Source organism: Musca vetustissima, unplaced genomic scaffold (assembly GCF_032173495.1).
Source record: "Musca vetustissima isolate MV318-11 ecotype Yass unplaced genomic scaffold, APGP_CSIRO_Mvet_v1 utg8622, whole genome shotgun sequence".
Classification (NCBI taxonomy): Eukaryota; Metazoa; Arthropoda; class Insecta; order Diptera; family Muscidae; genus Musca; species Musca vetustissima.
Window position 1 is genome coordinate 56,187 of NW_026887610.1, and position 19,749 is coordinate 75,935.

The 19,749-nt window shown below is 35.8% G+C and overlaps 1 protein-coding gene across 1 annotated transcript; it reads left to right on the forward strand.

Annotated features, from left to right (window-relative positions):
* Nucleotides 1–7,486: 7,486 nt before the first annotated feature.
* On the forward strand, nt 7,487–17,535 carry LOC133335234 (uncharacterized). Its single transcript, XM_061543531.1, has 7 exons — nt 7,487–8,405; nt 8,468–8,763; nt 8,856–9,036; nt 9,507–9,624; nt 12,174–12,703; nt 17,080–17,197; nt 17,269–17,535. Exons 1-7 carry the CDS (start codon nt 7,492–7,494, stop codon nt 17,533–17,535), a joined length of 2,424 nt encoding a protein of 807 aa, XP_061399515.1. The 5' UTR covers nt 7,487–7,491.
* The last annotated feature ends 2,214 nt before the right edge of the window (nt 17,536–19,749 follow it).

Genomic DNA, 19,749 nt, shown 5'->3' on the forward strand with positions numbered 1-19,749 from the left:
AAATGTTTGTGTGTGTGAGTTTTATTTACTTTAGTTTGTCTGCGACATCAATTAAGCCCCACATAATGTCCACAGACAAAAACAGATGTCATAATTAATTTACAAAGCCTGTGATTTGAGCGGAGCGAAATAAAAAAAATACCAACTTTACTGCAGCGGAAGGTTTACATTTAATTCTACATCGACAATATAAATAAATTAGGTGGAAATTAATTGCTGGTTAACTTTTTACCCGGGTATATTTGTAGATTAAAATATAAATATTAAATAAGTACTAGTTCCGATTTGAATGAAGGGTAGCCTTAATATATTCATTAAAAAACAATAGGTGAAATAACATTACGATGAGAATTAGATATATATATATATATAAAGCGTGAAGCTAATCAATGATGATACCATAAACCCTTGCAAATTTTCTCAAAATATCGAAAAAGAAATATATTTTAAAGACGTACAATAATCTGCATTTGCAAGGCTATTTTTCCAAAAGGCATAATTTTTTAACATTAATACGGCTGTTAAATGTTTTATGTTTATGTTTTTTTATTTATCGCATTTAATTATCATGTAAGGAATATAAAAATAACTACCACAAAATCAATGGCCTCACTGATTACCCACTTGATTGGTCCATAAGACGGCCAATAATTACTCCAAAGTTCTGACAGTTACTATCGATAATCTTTACAAGTCGTCCAGTCCATACAGCTATCTGCGATAAGATTTGGATAAATAACAATATTTCCATGACATTAGCCGGTACCACATGAGAAGCGTGAGAAGATTTTCCGAGAAATTATTCAAAAAGCGACAAAACGCTTTATTCCTGCGGGCAGAATTCCTCTAATGAGACCAAATTATCCATCCAGGGCATCTAGATTGGCACAGCAACGCGACTACCTCCGTGCCGAAAGCCCCGCTGACGACAGAATTCCGCAGCTTAGCGCTGAAATAGATGCTCTAGTCCTGGAGCACAGGCGCTCTAAATGGTTAGAACACCTTAACCACTGCAACATAAATTCCAAGCAGCTATGGTCCACAATTAAGAGTCTATCTGGTTCCAAAAGAAATAAAAATCTTCCTGCTATTTCCTTCGATAACATTCAACATTCCGATGCCAAAAAATGTGCAATGTAGTTCTGCCGCCAATTCGTTGAGCATCCATCTTCGCAGAACAGGACCAAGCGAGCAGTTATCCGGAGATCCAAGAATCTTAAAAGAGACTTGCAGCCACTATCATTTACATCCAGCGAGGTAGAGGCAATTATCTCCAAATCCAAACTATCCAAAGCCCTTGGTCCAGACGGCATATCCATGTTCATGTTAAAGAAGCTTGGAGCAATAGGGCTGGGCTATCTGACCAAAGTCCTCGAGTTATCGATGTCACAGTTGGTAATTCCTGACATTTGGAAAGTTGCCCGGATTATTCCAATCCAAATCCGCTACTAATGGGGAATCCTACCGCCCGATTTCTCTTCTGTCACCAGTAGCCAAGGGTTTAGAGTCTTTTTTTTTTTTCGTACGTTCCCACGCCTCACTTTCCCACCCCTGCCGACCGAGGGGGCGACCTCCCCTTTCGTAGGGATCGCGTACACACCATAATCCGCATTATGATGGAATATGAGAAGGGATAGAAAACCAGCTACAGAAATCTACTTCAACAGCCAGTTTGTTATTAAGTTGTATTATTCATTTAAAAATATGATTATATTAGATTTTATTAGTTCTATATTCATGCAAAAGTCTACGTTAGAATACACAGAATTGAAATCAATACACATTTTACTAAGTGGATCTCCCATAGAATAATTTGTGCGATGAAAATCAACGTATAATGGTTGATAATATCTACTTGATCGAAAAGGAACATTTATTCTAATGGATGAAATTAGGAAGTCTGAGGGTATATTACCGTTTAGTATTTTAATTACTGTCATAGTGTTCAACATAATACGTCTACTTTTTAATGTAGGCAATCGAATTAATTTTAACCTGCTAGTGTAAGAAGGCAACACAAAGTCACTATTCCAATGTAAACCTCTCAGTGCAAAAATTTGAAATTGTTTCTGCACTGATTCAATTTTATCGGAATATATTGTATATTGGGGATCCCATACAACAGAACCATATTCTAATATGGGTCGCACAAGAGATGTAAAAAGTTGTTTTGTAATGTAGGGATCAGAGAATTTAATTTTGGATCCATTAAAATACCAAGATCAACTAATGAATCTACAGTTGATAAAACAGTACCATTAATATTGTATTGCCTTGTTAAAGTAGATCTGGAAAAACACATATGCTTACATTTGTTTAGGTTTAAATCCATACAGTTTAATTCGCACCATTGAAAAAGGTTATTTAAATCATTTTGAAGTAAATCAGCTTGCTTTATGGAGTTGTGGGTGATAAACAACTTGACATCGTCAGCATACATTAGCAATTTGGAGTGGATTATTGCATTTGGTAAATCATTAATAAATAGAAGAAAGAGGAGTGGACCTAAATGACTTCCTTGGGGAACACCGGAAGGAACATTAATGGATTTGGAGTGACAATCATCAAACAAAACTACCTGTGATCTATTTCTCAAATAAGATGATATCCATTTAACTTAATTTATACTGAAACCAATTTGATTTAATTTATATATTAAAAGTTCATGGTTAACCCTGTCAAAAGCTTTACTGAAGTCAGTGTAAATCGTGTCGCTTTGATTACGCTGAATAAAACCTTTTATGATGGTTGAGGAAAATTGAATAAGATTGGTAATGGTTGAGAGGCCACTACGAAAACCATGTTGATATGCACTTAAGATTGGCTGAACTTTATGAGAAATTACATCAGTAATCAGTTTTTCGAATAATTTTAGAATTGCACTCAATTTAGCAATTCCTCTATAATTCGAGACATTAGTTAAGCTACCAGATTTGTGTAAAGGAACTATATAGGATTTCTTCCAGAAGGTCGGAAAATGACTATATTTCAGGGAATAGTTAAACAATAGCGTTAAAGGGATAGCTAATGTATCTGAGCATCTTCATTGCTTCCGTCCCTGAAACAGCATTTCGTTCTTGCTCCCCACCAACACGGTTTCAGTGAATCATATAGCACAACTAACTTTGCAAGAAATTACTTCCAAGATTGCGAATGGCCTCAATCAGCAACGACCGCCTGAACGGACCATTGTGGCAGCTCTAGATCTGTCCAAGGCGTTTGATACGGTCGATCTTTCCGAGCTGATTTCCGATATGACAAATTCCACCCTTCCGTGTGATATCAAACGTTGGCTTGCCAACTACCTTAATGGGCGGCAGGCCTTCGTTGAGTTCCGTGGCCAAAAATCCAAATATCGCAAGATCAAATACCGCACGGCGGTGTCCTTTCCCCCATTTTGTTCAACATGTATCTTGCGAAACTCCTCCACCAGATGTTTCAGTGGTGTCGTACGCCGATGACTGTACGATTATTTCGTCCGGCGTTAACATTGACGACGTAAGTGCAAGAATTTCCAACTATCTAGCCACTATCACCAACTTCTTCCGGGAGCGCAATCTAAAATTATCCACTGCAAAGTTTACCGTGTTACTCTTCACTTCCTGGACGCGAGAAGTCAATCTAGAACTTGACATTTCCGTTAAAGGTAGGCGCATCACCACCGTCCATAATCCGAAAATCCTTGGGGTGGTCTTCGATAGCCTCCTTCAATTCTCCTCGTATTCCAATTATATCAACCAGAAGGTGAAAGCTAGGAATAAAGTTCTGAAAGATCCACATCCGCCAGGACTTCAGGCGCTATCGTGATGACATCCAAGACGTCATTCCATCGGACGTCAACAGATTGTCGATAGCGAACGCGATGAAATCCGTGCATCAACTGGCGGTCTCCGATGCCATAAATGGCAACAGATGCAATAAAGTCCTACAACAACATCCTCCTGCAATTTCGGAGAGTGAGAGGCTTCTTCCTAGGCAAACCCGGTCAATTCTGGCACAACTAAGGTCCGGATACAGCAATGTAGCAATGCAATGTCTATTGCCATAGACTTATGGCTAAAGCCAATAGAGGTGGCACAATTACTCCGGCTACCCTCTTCAAATCCGAATTCCTAATATATTAATTAATATATTTTCCTTTTCCTTCTTCCGTTTTCTTCTATCAACATTTTTCTGGAAAGAACTTTCGTCAACAGCCAACCTGTTACAACAACAACAACATGTGGATCAGATAATAATAAAGTAAGTTGTAAGTAGTGGACAAATATTCAATCATGCCGAAGTGGCACTCTGAAAACTACAACAGGATGTGTCCTCACGACTCCGATAGTCCCATTTTGTGTGGGAGATATCAGAATGCGTGGACCTGTGGCTCCCATCTTCGAACTTGAATTAAGTTTGAGAAAAATTTTGCGATGTGCATATTTGGAATCAAATCGAACATTCCACACCATTATTATTGGATTAACAAATTTTCAAAATGTTAACAAATTGTGGGGGAGGATTTGATCTAGGCTATGTAAAAATATTACATTGACCAAAGTTTGGATTAAAGTTGGATATTCCGTTCATTTCATATAAGATTTACCAAGTTTCAACATGTTGACTCTTTGTGGGGGAGGTACTAGAATTAGTGGACCGATAAGTCCCGTCTTCCAACAATATGCAGGTGGGATTAAAATATTAGGTTGTGCAAAGTTTGGTTTGGTTTGCATGATATTATAAAATCGATTTTCAGGACAATTTTCACCATTTTGTGGGGGAGGTACCAGAAGGAGTGGACCGTTTTTCCCCATCTTCGAACTTTATTTGAGTTTGATAGAAATCTTTCGAGGTCCACAGTATGGATCAAATCGGATATTCCATTAGCCAAGTATTGGATTTATATGCATGAGCATTTTGACCTTACCAGAAGTAGAGAACCAATGGATTCCATCTTCGGGCTTGATCTAGGCTTGGTAAAGATAATAGGTTTTGCAAAGTATGATTCATATCGGATAGTGATTTCCAATGATATTATAAAATAAATAATAATAGGAAGGTACGAGAAGGAACGAGAGAAGCGTGCTCACCAGCAGGCCACAGATATACAGACGGACATTTGTAATTTGACTCCAAATTGTCTGAAACGTTTTTGGTCCAAAGAAATATGGGGTCTAAAACCAATATTTCGATTGGGCACATTTTTGCTTATTCAATTTTTTTTTTCATTTTCTGTATGCTGCAGCACAGCACACTGTGCAAAATTTATTCTCAATTGGGCACCCGTTGATTATTAGATGCAGTATGCCAAATTTCATCTCAATTGGACCAATTTAACATGTACGGACAGAAATGTATAAATCGATTCAGAAAGTGATTATATGCATATTCTCAAAAGGAACCATGAGTCTATCTCGCATCCTTTTGCTTGTTACAAACTTATGAACAAAGACATAACACCCTGTACCACAGTGCGATGAAGGGTAAACAGGATTTCGCAGTAATTTCAACACAAAAATACGCAATAGAATTTGGAAATTTTTTTCCACAGGGATATGTCCAACGCCAGGTACTTGAACAGATTTGTTCCTACATTCAAGCACTTTTCTAGGTCCAGAGTTATTGCAGTAGCTAGCCTTCAAGCACGTCTTGAGTTTTTCTTCTCAGGGGTATGTCCAACGAGGGGTATATTTTCTAGTTTTTCTATCACTAATGTCTTTGGATGCAAAAAAAAAAAAATTGTCAATTAAAGTACCATGTTTTAGTTTAAAAACTTGAACTATAACTTGTACAGAAAATCGTGATCAAGTGCATTAACTGAAAGAAACATTTATAGGGAACTTCGTAACGACTTTATGTACTTATCTGGGTACGTCACCCATTCTTGGGTTTATAGGAATCTACATGCATTATATGGAGTTTAAGAGCTCGTCTAATATGTATTTCAAATTTGTAGCACTAGTAGGTCTCCTCCGATTATGAAAAAAAGGATATATGTGAAGGAAGCCCATATATAAGGACTTTCCAACATAAACCCCCAAAAGTTACCTTCCTCATCGTAACAAATTTTACAAACACACACACATGCAAAATTGCAGTTTGTCAACAATGCATAAAACCGTCGTTTTCAATGATTGCAAAAACACAATTTTACTGCAATTCTTTACAAAAATTAACAAATTATTATGCAAATTTGGAATATATTTTATCCTACCTTTCTTATATACACGAACTTTACGCAAATTGTATCCAAACATTGTTTTTTTCAAAGCTTCTATTGCGGTTTGCAGATTTTGTAGGTTATTTTTTTTTTCTTGCACTGATTTTTTTCTTGTTGCTGTCCGATTCGATTTTTATACACTTATCACACAAAAAACAACACTATTTACGTGCACACTTCATATTTATTCCATCGTTTATAGTTAATATATGTTTTTTATAATATTTATTAAAATATTCTTGATTTTTTTAAACCGGCAAAAGTCTGTAAAACTGTTGCTGCGTTTGCTGCATGACCATTCACAATAGCCAATGACATATTTCATTCTGTTTCATAGGAATGTGTGAGAAATGTAACTCACCCACAATTACATGTGTGTTGTTATGGCTGGCAACGCCGTTAGAATGCTTATTGTTGCTGTCACAATTTAAACAGGCATTGGCATGTTTAAAATGGCAAATACAAAGAAATTGTTCAATCTTATTAAAAAATACATATGTACATTTGCAGAATAGGTTATAAATTTAAAATAAAATGGTAAAGGGGGGGGGGCAAAGTAATTAACCCAAAGGCAATTAACATTGAATAAAACTTAATATAATTTCCAATTTTATATCAACTGGCAATGCTTTGTGTTAGATGGCAGGGACATTGTGGGAAATGAAACAAAAACATAAAACAAAACTATGACGTCATGAACACTTGTTGATGAGCTGTGTTCAGTAAGCATAACAAAAAAACAATTCCATTCCCATTGATACCAGGCGCAGGCGTTAACAAAGAGATGCCAATTGATTGTATTTATTTTGAATTTAAAAATATAAATTTAGTTTATTTATTTTGAATTTCAAAATTAAAGAATAAATTTATTTAAATTAGAAATAAATTTTATTTTTATAATAAAATATATATTTTATTCTTATAACATTTCCACTCCTTTGCAATTCATGTGGCAACACTAAACCAAACACTTTGTTTTGTTTTGATGTTTAAGCCAGACATTGGGTTTCAATTCCACACTGTCTCAAGCCAACCACCATTTGAGGGCGTAGTTCGTCAAGTGTCATTCTCTTTCATCCATTCATTAATTAGTCAATACGGGCGACAATAGGCATAGTATTGTGGTGGCGTGTATTTTTGTTATTCTTCGAAATAAAAATACATTTTTTATTTGGATTTTTGTTTAGTTTTAATTATTAATTTTTTTAATGGTGTGTCGTGTTAATAACTTATAAAAATATCCATAAATTATTTATCGTTGTTCGCTGTTCGTTTGGCACAGTTGAACAATGTTTCTGCAAAGTGCTTTGGGCAAGAGCTTGTTGCTCTTCGTCTTGGTGTTGGCTGTAGGTGTGTTCGCCCAATTCGAGTGGCAAGCCCGAGATGCCTTCGATGAAATCAAAATCAAATATGACAAAGTGAATGCTGATAATTGTCCCATCCAGCATGTAAGCGATTTGTATTTGCCCGAGGATACGGTGTCGCACAAGCCCGACATTAAGGAGATCAACATAAATCCCATATTTCCAAATCGTACGGCGTTGCTGCATTTACACAACATGGCTTTGAGTCGTAGCTTCTATTGGAGTTATATCTTGCAATCCAGATTTATACGCCCAGCCATAAACGACACCTATGATCCGGGCATGATGTATTACTTCCTCTCCACGGTGGCTGATGTATCCGCCAATCCCTACATTAACGCTTCGGCCATTTACTTTGCACCCAATAGTTCATATACCTCATCGTATCGTGGCTTCTTCAATAAGACTTTCCCACGTTTCGGACCGCGTACCTTCCGTTTGGATGATTTCAATGATCCCATACATTTGCAAAAGATTTCCACATGGAATACATTTGATGTTCGTGATTTGGGTGCCCATCCACCAGATGCGAAATCGCATGACTACACATCGGATTTGTATAAGATTAATGAATGGTATAAAAAATGGTTACCCGATGATGTAGAAGGTCGCCATGATACCAAGACAACATATCAGGTGGAAATACGTTATGCCAATAACACAAATGAAACATTTACATTCCATGGACCGCCAGGTGCTGATGAAGACCCCGGTCCAGTTAAATGGACAAGGCCATATTTTGATTGTGGTCGTTCTAATAAATGGTTGGTCTCGGCTGTGGTGCCAATTGCCGATATCTATCCTAGGCACACACAATTTAGACACATTGAATATCCCAAGTAAGCGATTTTTATTTAACACACACATACACACGCACTTCATATTTTTTAACTCTTTTCAGATACACTGCCGTTGCTGTCCTCGAAATGGATTTCGAAAGATTAGACATAAATCAATGTCCCCGCGGTGAGGGTAACAAAGGACCAAATCATTTTGCCGACACGGCCCGATGTAAAAAAGAAACCACAGAATGTGAGCCGCTGCATGGCTGGGGTTTCAGGCGTGGCGGCTATCAATGTCGATGTAAACCGGGCTATCGATTACCGAATGTTGTAAGGCGACCGTATTTAGGTGAAATATTGGAAAGAGCCTCAGCTGAACAGTACTACAATGATTATGATTGTTTGAAAATTGGATGTAAGAGAGAGAAAGAAACCACAAAAAATGTTTTGTGTTGGACACACAGTATATTAATCCTTTTTTTCTATTTCCTTTTTTGTTTTACACAGGGGTACAAAAAGTTCCCATACAATGGGAGAGGGCACCGTATCATGTCCGTGAAAAATATCTAGATAAACATCCGGAATATCGTAACTATACAACTGGTGCTGCTGCCATACATTCGGAAAATTTAAATATCGATCAGGCATTGCGTTTCATCCATGGTGTTAATTACAAGACGTGCAAGAAGTAAGTTCATTTGATTCTTTTATTTATAAATTATGTTGAAATTAATTTTTATTATTATGCCCGATATTATTTGAGGTCATCGTGTAAAATACAATACCAATTGTTGAATCAGCAAAATAATGTTACACAAAAGAGTTTACAAAGCAAAGAGGGAAAGTCTGTAAATTCAGATTTTAATTATTTTTATTGTCGTAATGAAGACAAATATTTCAACTCGTTAGAATGGTTGATATTGATTATAAACTGGAATTCTCACTGACTTCGCCTCCAAAAAAGGGGACTTTTTTAAACTTTGAAATTTTATTAAATTTGAAAATTGTTACATTGCAAACAGTCTAAATTTTGAAATACCATACAAATGATAAAGGTCATGGTGGTTAGGAAAAATAATCCTAAACTGAAGTTAACTTCTCCGCTTTTTATTATTATTTCTCTTTTTTTACATCTATACTAATTTTTGTTATTTTCAGCTTCCATCCCCAGGATTTGATTTTGCGTGGAGATGTCAGTTACGGTGCTAAGGAACAATTCGAAAATGAAGCTAAAATGGCCGTACGTTTGGCCAATTTCATTAGTGCTTTCTTACAGGTATGTATTATTTTTTTACATAAATAATAAGTGATTATGATAAATGTCAATGCCCTCATTTTATTATTCAAGATTCAGATACAGTCCTACAATGTTAGGGAATTAATTGTTTATACCCTCAGATTTTACAAACCTGTAAATTTAATTTGAAGCGAATTGAATAACCGATTTAATTCATTGTCTGGTAGCACTCCACAGATGGTCAACTCGAATAATAAAACATGTGTATAATTCCGTAGACCTCCGCAAAACATGAGGTTATATAGAAGTCGACAACTTCTCTCAGTTTTTCTGAAAGACTTCCTTCAGCTCGCCTTCAAAGACTCTTATCAGCTTGTCTGTAGTCGTACTTCGGTTCCTCTATATAGACTCCCTTCAGCTCACCAATAAAGATCCCCTTCAGCTCGACCAAAAAGACTACCTTCAGCTTGACTATAAATACCTCTCTTAATCTCGTCTATAAAGACCTCCCTATAGCCCTTCTATAAAGACTACCTTCAGCTCGTCTATGAAAGACTCCCCTCAGCTCGTCTATGAAAGACTCCCTTCAGCTCGTCTATGAAAGACTCCCTTCAGCTCGTCTATGAAAGACTCCCTTCATCGCGTCTATGAAAGACTCTTCATCGCGTCTATGAAAGACTCCCTTCATCGCGTCTATGAAAGACTCCCTTCATCGCGTCTATGAAAGACTCCCTTCAGCTCGTCTATGAAAGACTCCCATCAGCTCGTCTATGAAAGACTCCCATTAGCTCGTCTATGAAAGACTCCCATCAGATCGTCTATGATAGACTCCCATCAGCTCGTCTATGAAAGACTCCCATCAGCTCGTCTATGAAAGACTCCCATCAGCTCGTCTATGAAAGACTCCCTTCAGCTCGTCTATGAAAGACTCCCTTCAGCTCGTCTATGAAAGACTCCCTTCAGCTCGTCTATGAAAGACTCCCTTCAGCTCGTCTATGAAAGACTCCCTTCAGCTCGTCTATGAAAGACTCCCTTCAGCTCGTCTATGAAAGACTACCTTCAGCTCGTCTATGAAAGACTCCCTTCAGCTCGTCTATGAAAGACTCCCTTCAGCTCGTCTATAAAAACTCTATTTTAGTTTGGGATCAATATTGACTCAATTTTCGGACACGTTCTTCAATCTCATTGGCTCTAATTTGATATTTGGTATTTAGGGTTCTCATTTTATAACACATCTCAGTACTAAAAATTATTAATATTGAACCTAATATTCGAAATTTAGCGATTTTGGACACGTTTTTCAACCGAATTGGATGTAATTTCGTATTTTGGGTTATCATTGTATAACACATCTTCGTACCAAAAATTATTAATATTGACCACGTTTCGGGGTAGTCCACATATAACGGTCCCCTCAATATTCGGAAGTTTTGCGATTTTGGACACGTTTTTCAACCGAATTGACTGTAATTTGATATTTTGTAATCTCGTTGGATGTTAAAACTCACTACCAGAAATTATTAATATTGACCCACGTTTTGGTATAGCCCCATATAACTATAGCCCCACTATTCGGCATTTTGAAAAATTAAAACATCTTGTTCTCTCGTCTTCTACGTCATTTCAATGTCCTATCATAACATGAGTATTTTCCAAGGAGCTCCCATTAATTTTAGAAATTTTTATTTATTTATTTTGATTGCAACCTTAATGGTAAAGGGTATAGAAAATTCGGCCTAACCGAACTTAACATCGTTTTATACATGTGTAATAAGATTTACACTTTTTTAATTTTATTTAGATTCTTATCATTCTAACATAAGTTAAAAATCACCAATGACTTCAATAATTCTCTCTCAAAAATAATTTTTCCCGACAACAAAAATTCATCACATTTCATTTGATTAAGTAAAAGGAAGAATATTAATGATTTTATCACCTTTACGAAAAATACCCTTCAATCCAAAGAGGAGAACCTCTTCAGAAGTGTTAATGAAAATTATCTACGCCTCATAAAGGAAAGACAACAGCGCTGCTGCTCGCTCTATAATTCATTTTTTACTGTTGTTTCCTCCTAAACTAATCTCATGTTCTACAACTTGTTTCTATGGCAAAGACAAAGTTCATAGAAATATAAAGAGGAAGACATACAAAAAATACTACCAAAAATTGAACTAAAATTCAGTGTCAAATGATTACTGCTTTTACGGCAACAGCAAAAAAGTAATAATAAAGAATACTAGAAAAACTAGTTGCTAAATTTTATTTGCACAAGTTGTTAAATAAAAGTGTTCGTTCGCCTAGGCAAATATGCTACAGGAAATAGCATTGAATTTTTGTCACAAGGACAACAACAATTAAGCGACACTAAAAACCTAAATTTACAAATTAAGATCCTTTAAGAACAAACAAACAGATAGGCAGTCAGGCAGCTAGCTAGCTATCTTCCTAGCTAAGGCAGCAAGAAAAACTTGTTGCTTTCCACATGTTTCAACAAGTTTTTTTGGTTTGAAAACATCTATTTTTATACACACATATAAATCCTTTTAATTTTAATTTTTTTTCTCTTTCTTCTCTCCTCAAAAAAGGTCTCCGATCCCAATGAGGTATACACCGGTAAACGTGTGGCCGATAAACCACTTACCGAAGATCAAATGATCGGCGAAACATTGGCCATTGTTTTGGGCGACACAAAAGTCTGGTCGGCTGCCACACTTTGGGAACGCAATAAATTCACCAATCGTACATATTTTGCACCCTATGCCTACAAGACCGAGCTGAATACCCGTAAATTCAAAGTGGAAGATTTGGCACGTCTCAACAAGTCGCATGAAATCTACACCGAAAAGAAGAATTTCAAGTTCTTGAAACAGCGTTGGTCTACGAACTTTGATGACCTAGAAACATTTTATATCAAAATGAAGATACGCCAGAACGAGACAGGTGAATATCTGCAAAAGTATGAACACTACCCGACATCATATCGTGCAGCCAGTTTGAAGCATGGATACTGGTCTCAACCACAATTCGATTGTGATGGTTATGTTAAGAAATGGCTTGTGACCTATTCGGCACCCTTTTTCGGTTGGGATAGCATTAAAGTGAAACTGGAATTCAAGTGAGTACTATTTGTTTGTTTGTTATGTTAATGAAATGTGTGTTTTGTCTATTCGAAATGGGCGCATGGCCAATGTCAGTTGCAAATAAAAAGGGGGTATTTGAAGAAGAATGTGTAAAATTAGACTTTTCTTATTGTGTTCTCTGGCTGTTGATGAAGTCATACCTAATTAACATGTTTGCCTATTTGTCTATTTAATGCGGGACCCTCTTCAAGGGTTTTTTATATTATCCTCCTGTTTTGGAATACGGTTAAAAGAGTGTATTTGTTTTTTATGGGGATGTTTAAGTCCCAGGCCTTTTGACAATTTGTTTTCTCGCCTTGTCTTCAATTACCACCTATTAGTTGTACAAGACCCATAAACGTATAATCGCATTTTATGTCACAACTGGTTGGTTATCTCTTATTGTGGGAATTTTATCATATTTTTTATTATTGTTGTTGTTATTTAAGTGTTGACATTTAATGATAACTTATGACTTCTTATTTAGGGAAAATGAAGGAATTTGAAGGCAATGGAAGGGGGTTGTTGGGAATAATAATTGTAGAGGGTTTAATAGTAATACTTTAAAACATTTTATTTTTGTGCTCCTGTGAACTGGTCAACATATTAAACCCCATTCACACAAATTCGCAAAATAGATTATTTTACTAGGCTTACGATGTATATTTTTTCATATACGTAGAATTGTAATGTAGCTTAAAATTTAAACCCTTATTTCTAATGCCCAACTAAGCACTTTTATTGTTGTAAACCACCTCTATGTTTTATAGAATATACATCTAATTGTGATGGGAACTATGACGAGATTAAATGTCAAAATCTGTAAAAAAAAATTAAACAATATTTCGTTACAATTTCAAAATATAGAAAGTGTAATTATGAGTTTGTTATGGACACAACATATATACGACACAACACACCAAGTCATAAATGCACTGGTGACGATTTTCTAACCATATCTTCACGGCTATAAAACACTTGATAGAATACAATTGCAATACACAAGAGCTCGATCCGATTGGTCTCTAAATTAATGTAAAAATTAAAAAGTGGACCTAAATCAGTGGGCTGCAATTCGTTGGATCTCTAGAATTTTCGCTTCCGGTCCTTCTTGACTCGCCTGAGCAGGAGTCTTATATTCACTATATTCCAGTTCTCATGGAGATATTCTGACAATTCTGAATACCGGCATTAACACACACGCCCGTAAATTTCGTGGAAAATATTTCTTTGAGTGATGGATGTTTCTAAGATCGTTGAGTTCAACCTCATATCACATTTATTCTCATATGTACAAAGTCAATGAGGTCGCTTTCAAACTTTAGAAATCTTACGACCTCAAGGATTCCTAAAATTCGAAAGCGACTTATTGTGCCTCTAACTAGGTATATATGCCTCATATACTCCCCGACTAGTCTGCTGACTACCCACAGTTGTTTTATAGTTGTACAAGCTAGCGTAACTTCGCATAGTCCTAACATTTACAAAATGCTTTACAAATAACTGCGAACTTCTACGTATCAGTCACCCTTGTGGTTTCATTGTGATGGATATTCCTCATATGCACCACGACTAATCTGTTGAACCTTTGGAGTTGTTTTTCTGCCTCTGATATCGTGCGAGGTTGGGACGACATACTTCACAACTAATGTTTTGACCACCCACAGTTGATTTTCAGACTACTATCTCGCTAATCCGGCTACTTCTGCTGGGAAACTTAGTCTCTCGATTGTCAGAAAATATATTTAATTCTATAAGAAGAAATTCATCTGGTCTCATATATATGTAGAATACCTATTAATCTTCTATAAGTAGACCAACCGATATTCTAAAAAACGATCCATTGATCTTACGAGAAGATCTTCAACTCTTCTGCAGCAACAAGACCTTATTCCAGCTCTATCGGTTCACTCAAATCCACATTTGGTACCACATTGCACACATTAGTACAAATTTACAAAACATTCTACATATCCAAAATTCTACACCCCAACAGTGACCCTAACTCCAAAAATTTTTACAAAGCCCAATTCTACACCCCAACAGTGATCCAAAGATCAAATTTCAAGATTCCAGCTTTATCTGTTCACCCAAATCCAAATTTGGTACCATATAGTACACATTAGTACCAATTTCCAAAACATTCTACAAAGCCCAATCCTACACTCCAAATTTCAGGATCCCAGCAGTTCACCCAAAATTCAAATTGTAACAAATTTAGTACAATTTAGTAGCCATAAGTATGAATTTACATCCATACCCAAATCCTACACTCCAACAGAAACTTTATTTCCAAATTTCAGGGATTCCAGCCTTATTGGTTCACCTAAAATTTACATTGTACCGTATTTAGTACACTTTAGTACGAATTTCTAAAACCACACCCCAATCCTAACGTAAACTTTTAAGATTCCAGCTCAATCGGTTCACCTAGATCCACACTTGTTAACATTTAGTTTAAATTTTCAAAACTTCATACATCGGTTCATCCAAAATTTAACTTGTACCAAATTTAGTTCACATTAGTAGGAATTTTTAAAACTTCCTGAATACTGAAGCTCAATTCCACCCTAGTGATCCTAAATCCAAATAGCAAGATTTCAGCTCTATTGGTTCACGCCAAATCCAAATTAAGTATCATATAATACACACTAGTACCAATTTTCAAAATTTCCCACATCGTTTTCCAGCTCTATCGGTTCACTTAAATCAAGATTGTACTAACTATAGTACGATTTAGTACTATAGTTAGTACGAAAAGTACATTTTTGTACTTTTCGTATATTTAGTTCGAATGTCCAAAAAACCCTTTGCTATATCAACACTCCATCAGTGACACTCATTTAAAATTTAAGAGTTATAGCTCTACTGGTTCGCCAAACACAAATATTTAGTACTTTTCGTACCGTTCTAGTACGAATTTCCAAAAACCCAGCCTTATATGTCTCCTTTGGACCAAGATTTCAAGATTATTTCTTCAGCCGTTTTGTCTGGGCGTTGATGAATCGTTAAGTCAGTCAATCTCTTTACTCTTTTATTAGTATAGATTTCAGACATGTTTTCGACCGATCTCCATTAAGAGGAAGAACACATTCAGCTTTACTATAAGAAGATTTTCAAAGTTTCTGTAGGAAAAATTTCATTAGCTCAGCTCTACTATATTACTTTCAGATAGGAATAATTCCTTCAAATTTTCTATAAGAAAAATACTTTTAGATCTACTAAAACATTCAGTTTTTCTATAGGAAGGAAAACTTCAGATTTTCTATACGAAGGATAAATTCAGATCTGCTAATAGGATAAAAATCCAGGTCGTCTATAGACGGTTTTAGCAGCAATAATATTTCGAACTAAATGTCCTGCCTCCCAAACATCAGAAGCTGTGCAAAGTTCGACGAACCCTCTGAAATCTAATCGATTGACTATACTTTGGTTAAGGAAAATGTGTTATTGAGAGGTGATGAAATATGGCGGACTACACTTGGAGGAAAGGAGTACCTCATCTAAGGGGAATTATGGATTTTGTATTTGACAAAAAGTGTGTAACTCTCTCTCTCCTTTTACTTGTGGGGTCATACTCGTCTAAGGAATAAACCTGAATCCATCTACTTGTTCCACCAATTTTGAGGCAATCAAGAAATTATTATTAAGGTCTATCGGGGCATCATCAATCCAGGCCTTATTACGTCTGTACGATCATTCTTGGCTGGGTAATCCGAGTTTGATGCAAGGAAAATGTTGGGTTTGGAACTGTTTTATTTGAAATAAAATATGTCGTTAAGTTTAATCGGCCCGAACTTCTTATAATCATTTGGGATCCTTATAAGGGTACTATATGAAAAGATGGCCCCAGCCAAATGAAATAACAAATTTAATATCCATTAAACCAAGGTTTATTCATAAGGTTAATAGGAAGGCGAATTCGAAGTCGTCATTGACTGTCAAATTTATTGTTTGAAGAATAAATAAACTAAAAATATATTTATTCGAACCAACATTTATGTGCACATTACTATCATTACGTTTTTTGAAAAATATTTTGAGCCTTTATCGGGTTCTAGTTGGTATTTCGCGATTAAAAAGTTGAAAGCAAGAGAAGACTAAGGCAAGAATTCGCTTGCCGGTTCACCTTCTGTATAAACCTTATATACGATCGTTTCGATTTTTTCCTCCATCACAGGTATATTTATTTATTACTATGAAGTTTCAAACCTTACTTCGAACATTGCCAAAAAGTAGGTGTCTCTGCAAAATTTTAGCTTTCTTCTTAATAGAATATAATTTTACCTTGTATTTTTTATATACTAATTTCCCTAATAAACTTATAGTTTTTGAGTTTTAATTTAAATATATTTTCTTAAATTTTTTTCAGGGGTGTGGTACAAGTCTCCATGGATATGTTGCAATTGGATATACAACAATGTCCCGATTGGTATTATGAACCGAATGCCTTTAAAAATACACACAAATGTGATGAACAGACATCCTATGTAAGTAGTTAATATTTTCACATTAACAAAATAAATTCAATAACATCATCCTCTTCTCTCTCTCCTTCCAGTGTGTACCGATTATGGGTCGTGGCTATGACACCGGTGGCTATAAATGTGAATGTAAACAAGGCTATGAATATCCATTTGAAGATTTAATCACCTACTATGATGGCCAATTGGTTGAGGCAGAATTCCAAAATATTGTTGCTGATACCGAGTCCCGTTACGATATGTTCAAGTGTCGTTTAGCTGGTGCATCGGCAATACAGGCAGCCACATCATTAATTGTGGCGTTGCTTGGTTTTACTCTCATTATGCTGTACAAGTATAGATGAGTTAGATGAATGAAAGGTAAAACGTCAGCGAAGAGGAAAACAAAATTGTAGTTTTGTAGTATTTTTAAAAAGAAAAGAAAAAAAGACGTCCATAGGTAATAAGTACGAAATTATACATATATTTAACGAATCCGTCCAAAAAAACATATCTCTGTGTGTATTTTCCAAAACAAAAAAGGAGCAACTATCTCAAATAACATTGGAGAAAAAAGAAGAAACGTTGCAAAAGAAATTCCAAAAAATACGAAACAACGAGATCAGTTGGTTATTGAGCAAACAAATTCAAATAAAACTTGTCACTCTCTCACATAGACTTCCTTCCTGTCTAACTATCTATCTGTCTGTCTGCATAACTCTTTTAAATACTTTATAAAAACGAATGACCACAAGTAGATCAAATGAATGTTTTGAGTCAAACTTCTTCCTTTATTCTTCGAAAATCTTCTTCAGTTTTATTTTCTGCACAGAAAATGAAGAAGAAAAAAAGTGAACATTGTCATCATTTATCCAAAGCGATTAAGTTGTAGACACAATCTATTACAATGAATCTCATTATTTGTCATGGACATAGGTTTCTATATTTGTGTGTGTGCCCATGTGTGTTTGCAGTAACAACAAAAACCAAAGAAGTGGTCATCCAAGGCATCAAATAACTTATGATCAAAATTATATACACTCCATTGCTGACTGGCTTCTGCTGCTGATAAACTCTCACGTTGAGACAATAACGAATGAGAAAATACAACGCCTCTCTTCATAGCTCATATTTCAGTTCAGTAGTGTCGCATAAAAAAAGACAACAATTTTTTGATTAATAACAATCAGCCAAAAAACCAAGAAAAGCACAAAACGGAAATTCATTCTTTCGGAGAGTCTGGGAGGTAAACACCCAACTCTCGAAATTGGTGGTGATATTGTTGTTGATGATGCTAACTGGCTTGGTGGCTTGGTTAAAGCGACAAAATCTGTTTTTAATATCCATGAAGTTTTGCTTTTCAGTTGAATGAATGAACAGCTGTGTAGCTGGCTGGCTACTCGTGAAACTACAACCACAAAGAAGGAGAATGCAAAAACAACAATTTGAAAACCTGTTACAATCAAAAATGCCAAACAGTATTTGAAATTGCCGAGCAATCATCATCTTCTTCTTCTCAACACAGACACATACGATTTTTGTTTGGATAGAGCACAGCGAGCGGTGACAGCCTTGAAGCCGCCTTGAGTGAGAGTAGAGAAGAGGGATGATAGGGAGGGATGGTACCTTCTTCGAAGATTTGCTGAGCTGCACCCCTTACCTTTTCCATAATGGTCACATTTCTTTTTTTTATATAATTATCCTCATCGCCACTACCACCCATTTAGTTCTTGACCATTACCATTAGAGAAAAAAAAAAACAATTTCATATCATTTTATGTGTGTCTGTTTTGTTGTTTTTGTGCATTAATTTTGAACTTCCTCGATTAGAATGAGGGAACAATAAGAATGGATGGGGGTTCTTTTTTTTTGTCCGTCTTTGATTATGAACTGTTGAGGTACACTATTTTTTTAATAGATAGGTCTCCTGATTGTTGTTGTACCATCATCATCATCTGATGATGATCATTTTTTTTTGTTGTGTGTGCTGTGCCTTATCATAGCCTGAGAACTTTTTTCCACATTCATTCTGCCTCTTGGAGATCCTTTTGCATAAAACCAGTTTACCACTTGGTCTTGGTCATTTGCAAAATTCCAAAAAAAAAAAACGTCTATGCAGAATTTTTTTATTATGATTTTATAGCGAACTTCCTTTGGCAGCAAAAAAATGTATCAAATAAAAAAAAATAATTTGGTGCCAGTTGAGTCTATCTATAAAGCAGAAAAAAACGCCGATTGCCAACTGCTGTCTCTCTGGATGTTTGTTTCCAAATATTTTCACACATTTTTCATCGTCAGTCTAAAAAGAGACAAGACACTGTCAGACGACAACGCTCTGTCAACCAGCGAGCCAGCCAGCCTGCCATTGAAGACGGCACCACTAGGGTCCAACCACTCTATCATCCATAGAGTGACCAATATGTAAAAACAATGAAGCCTCTATTGTCTCAAAGATTTCCCAAACAATAGAAATCTTTAAGAATTTAATAATGAATAACCAAGTAGCAAAAAATTTACTAAAAGTAGAAACAGAACTCCTGCTGTTTTATTTTTCTATGTGGGATTTTTTTCTCTTTGGA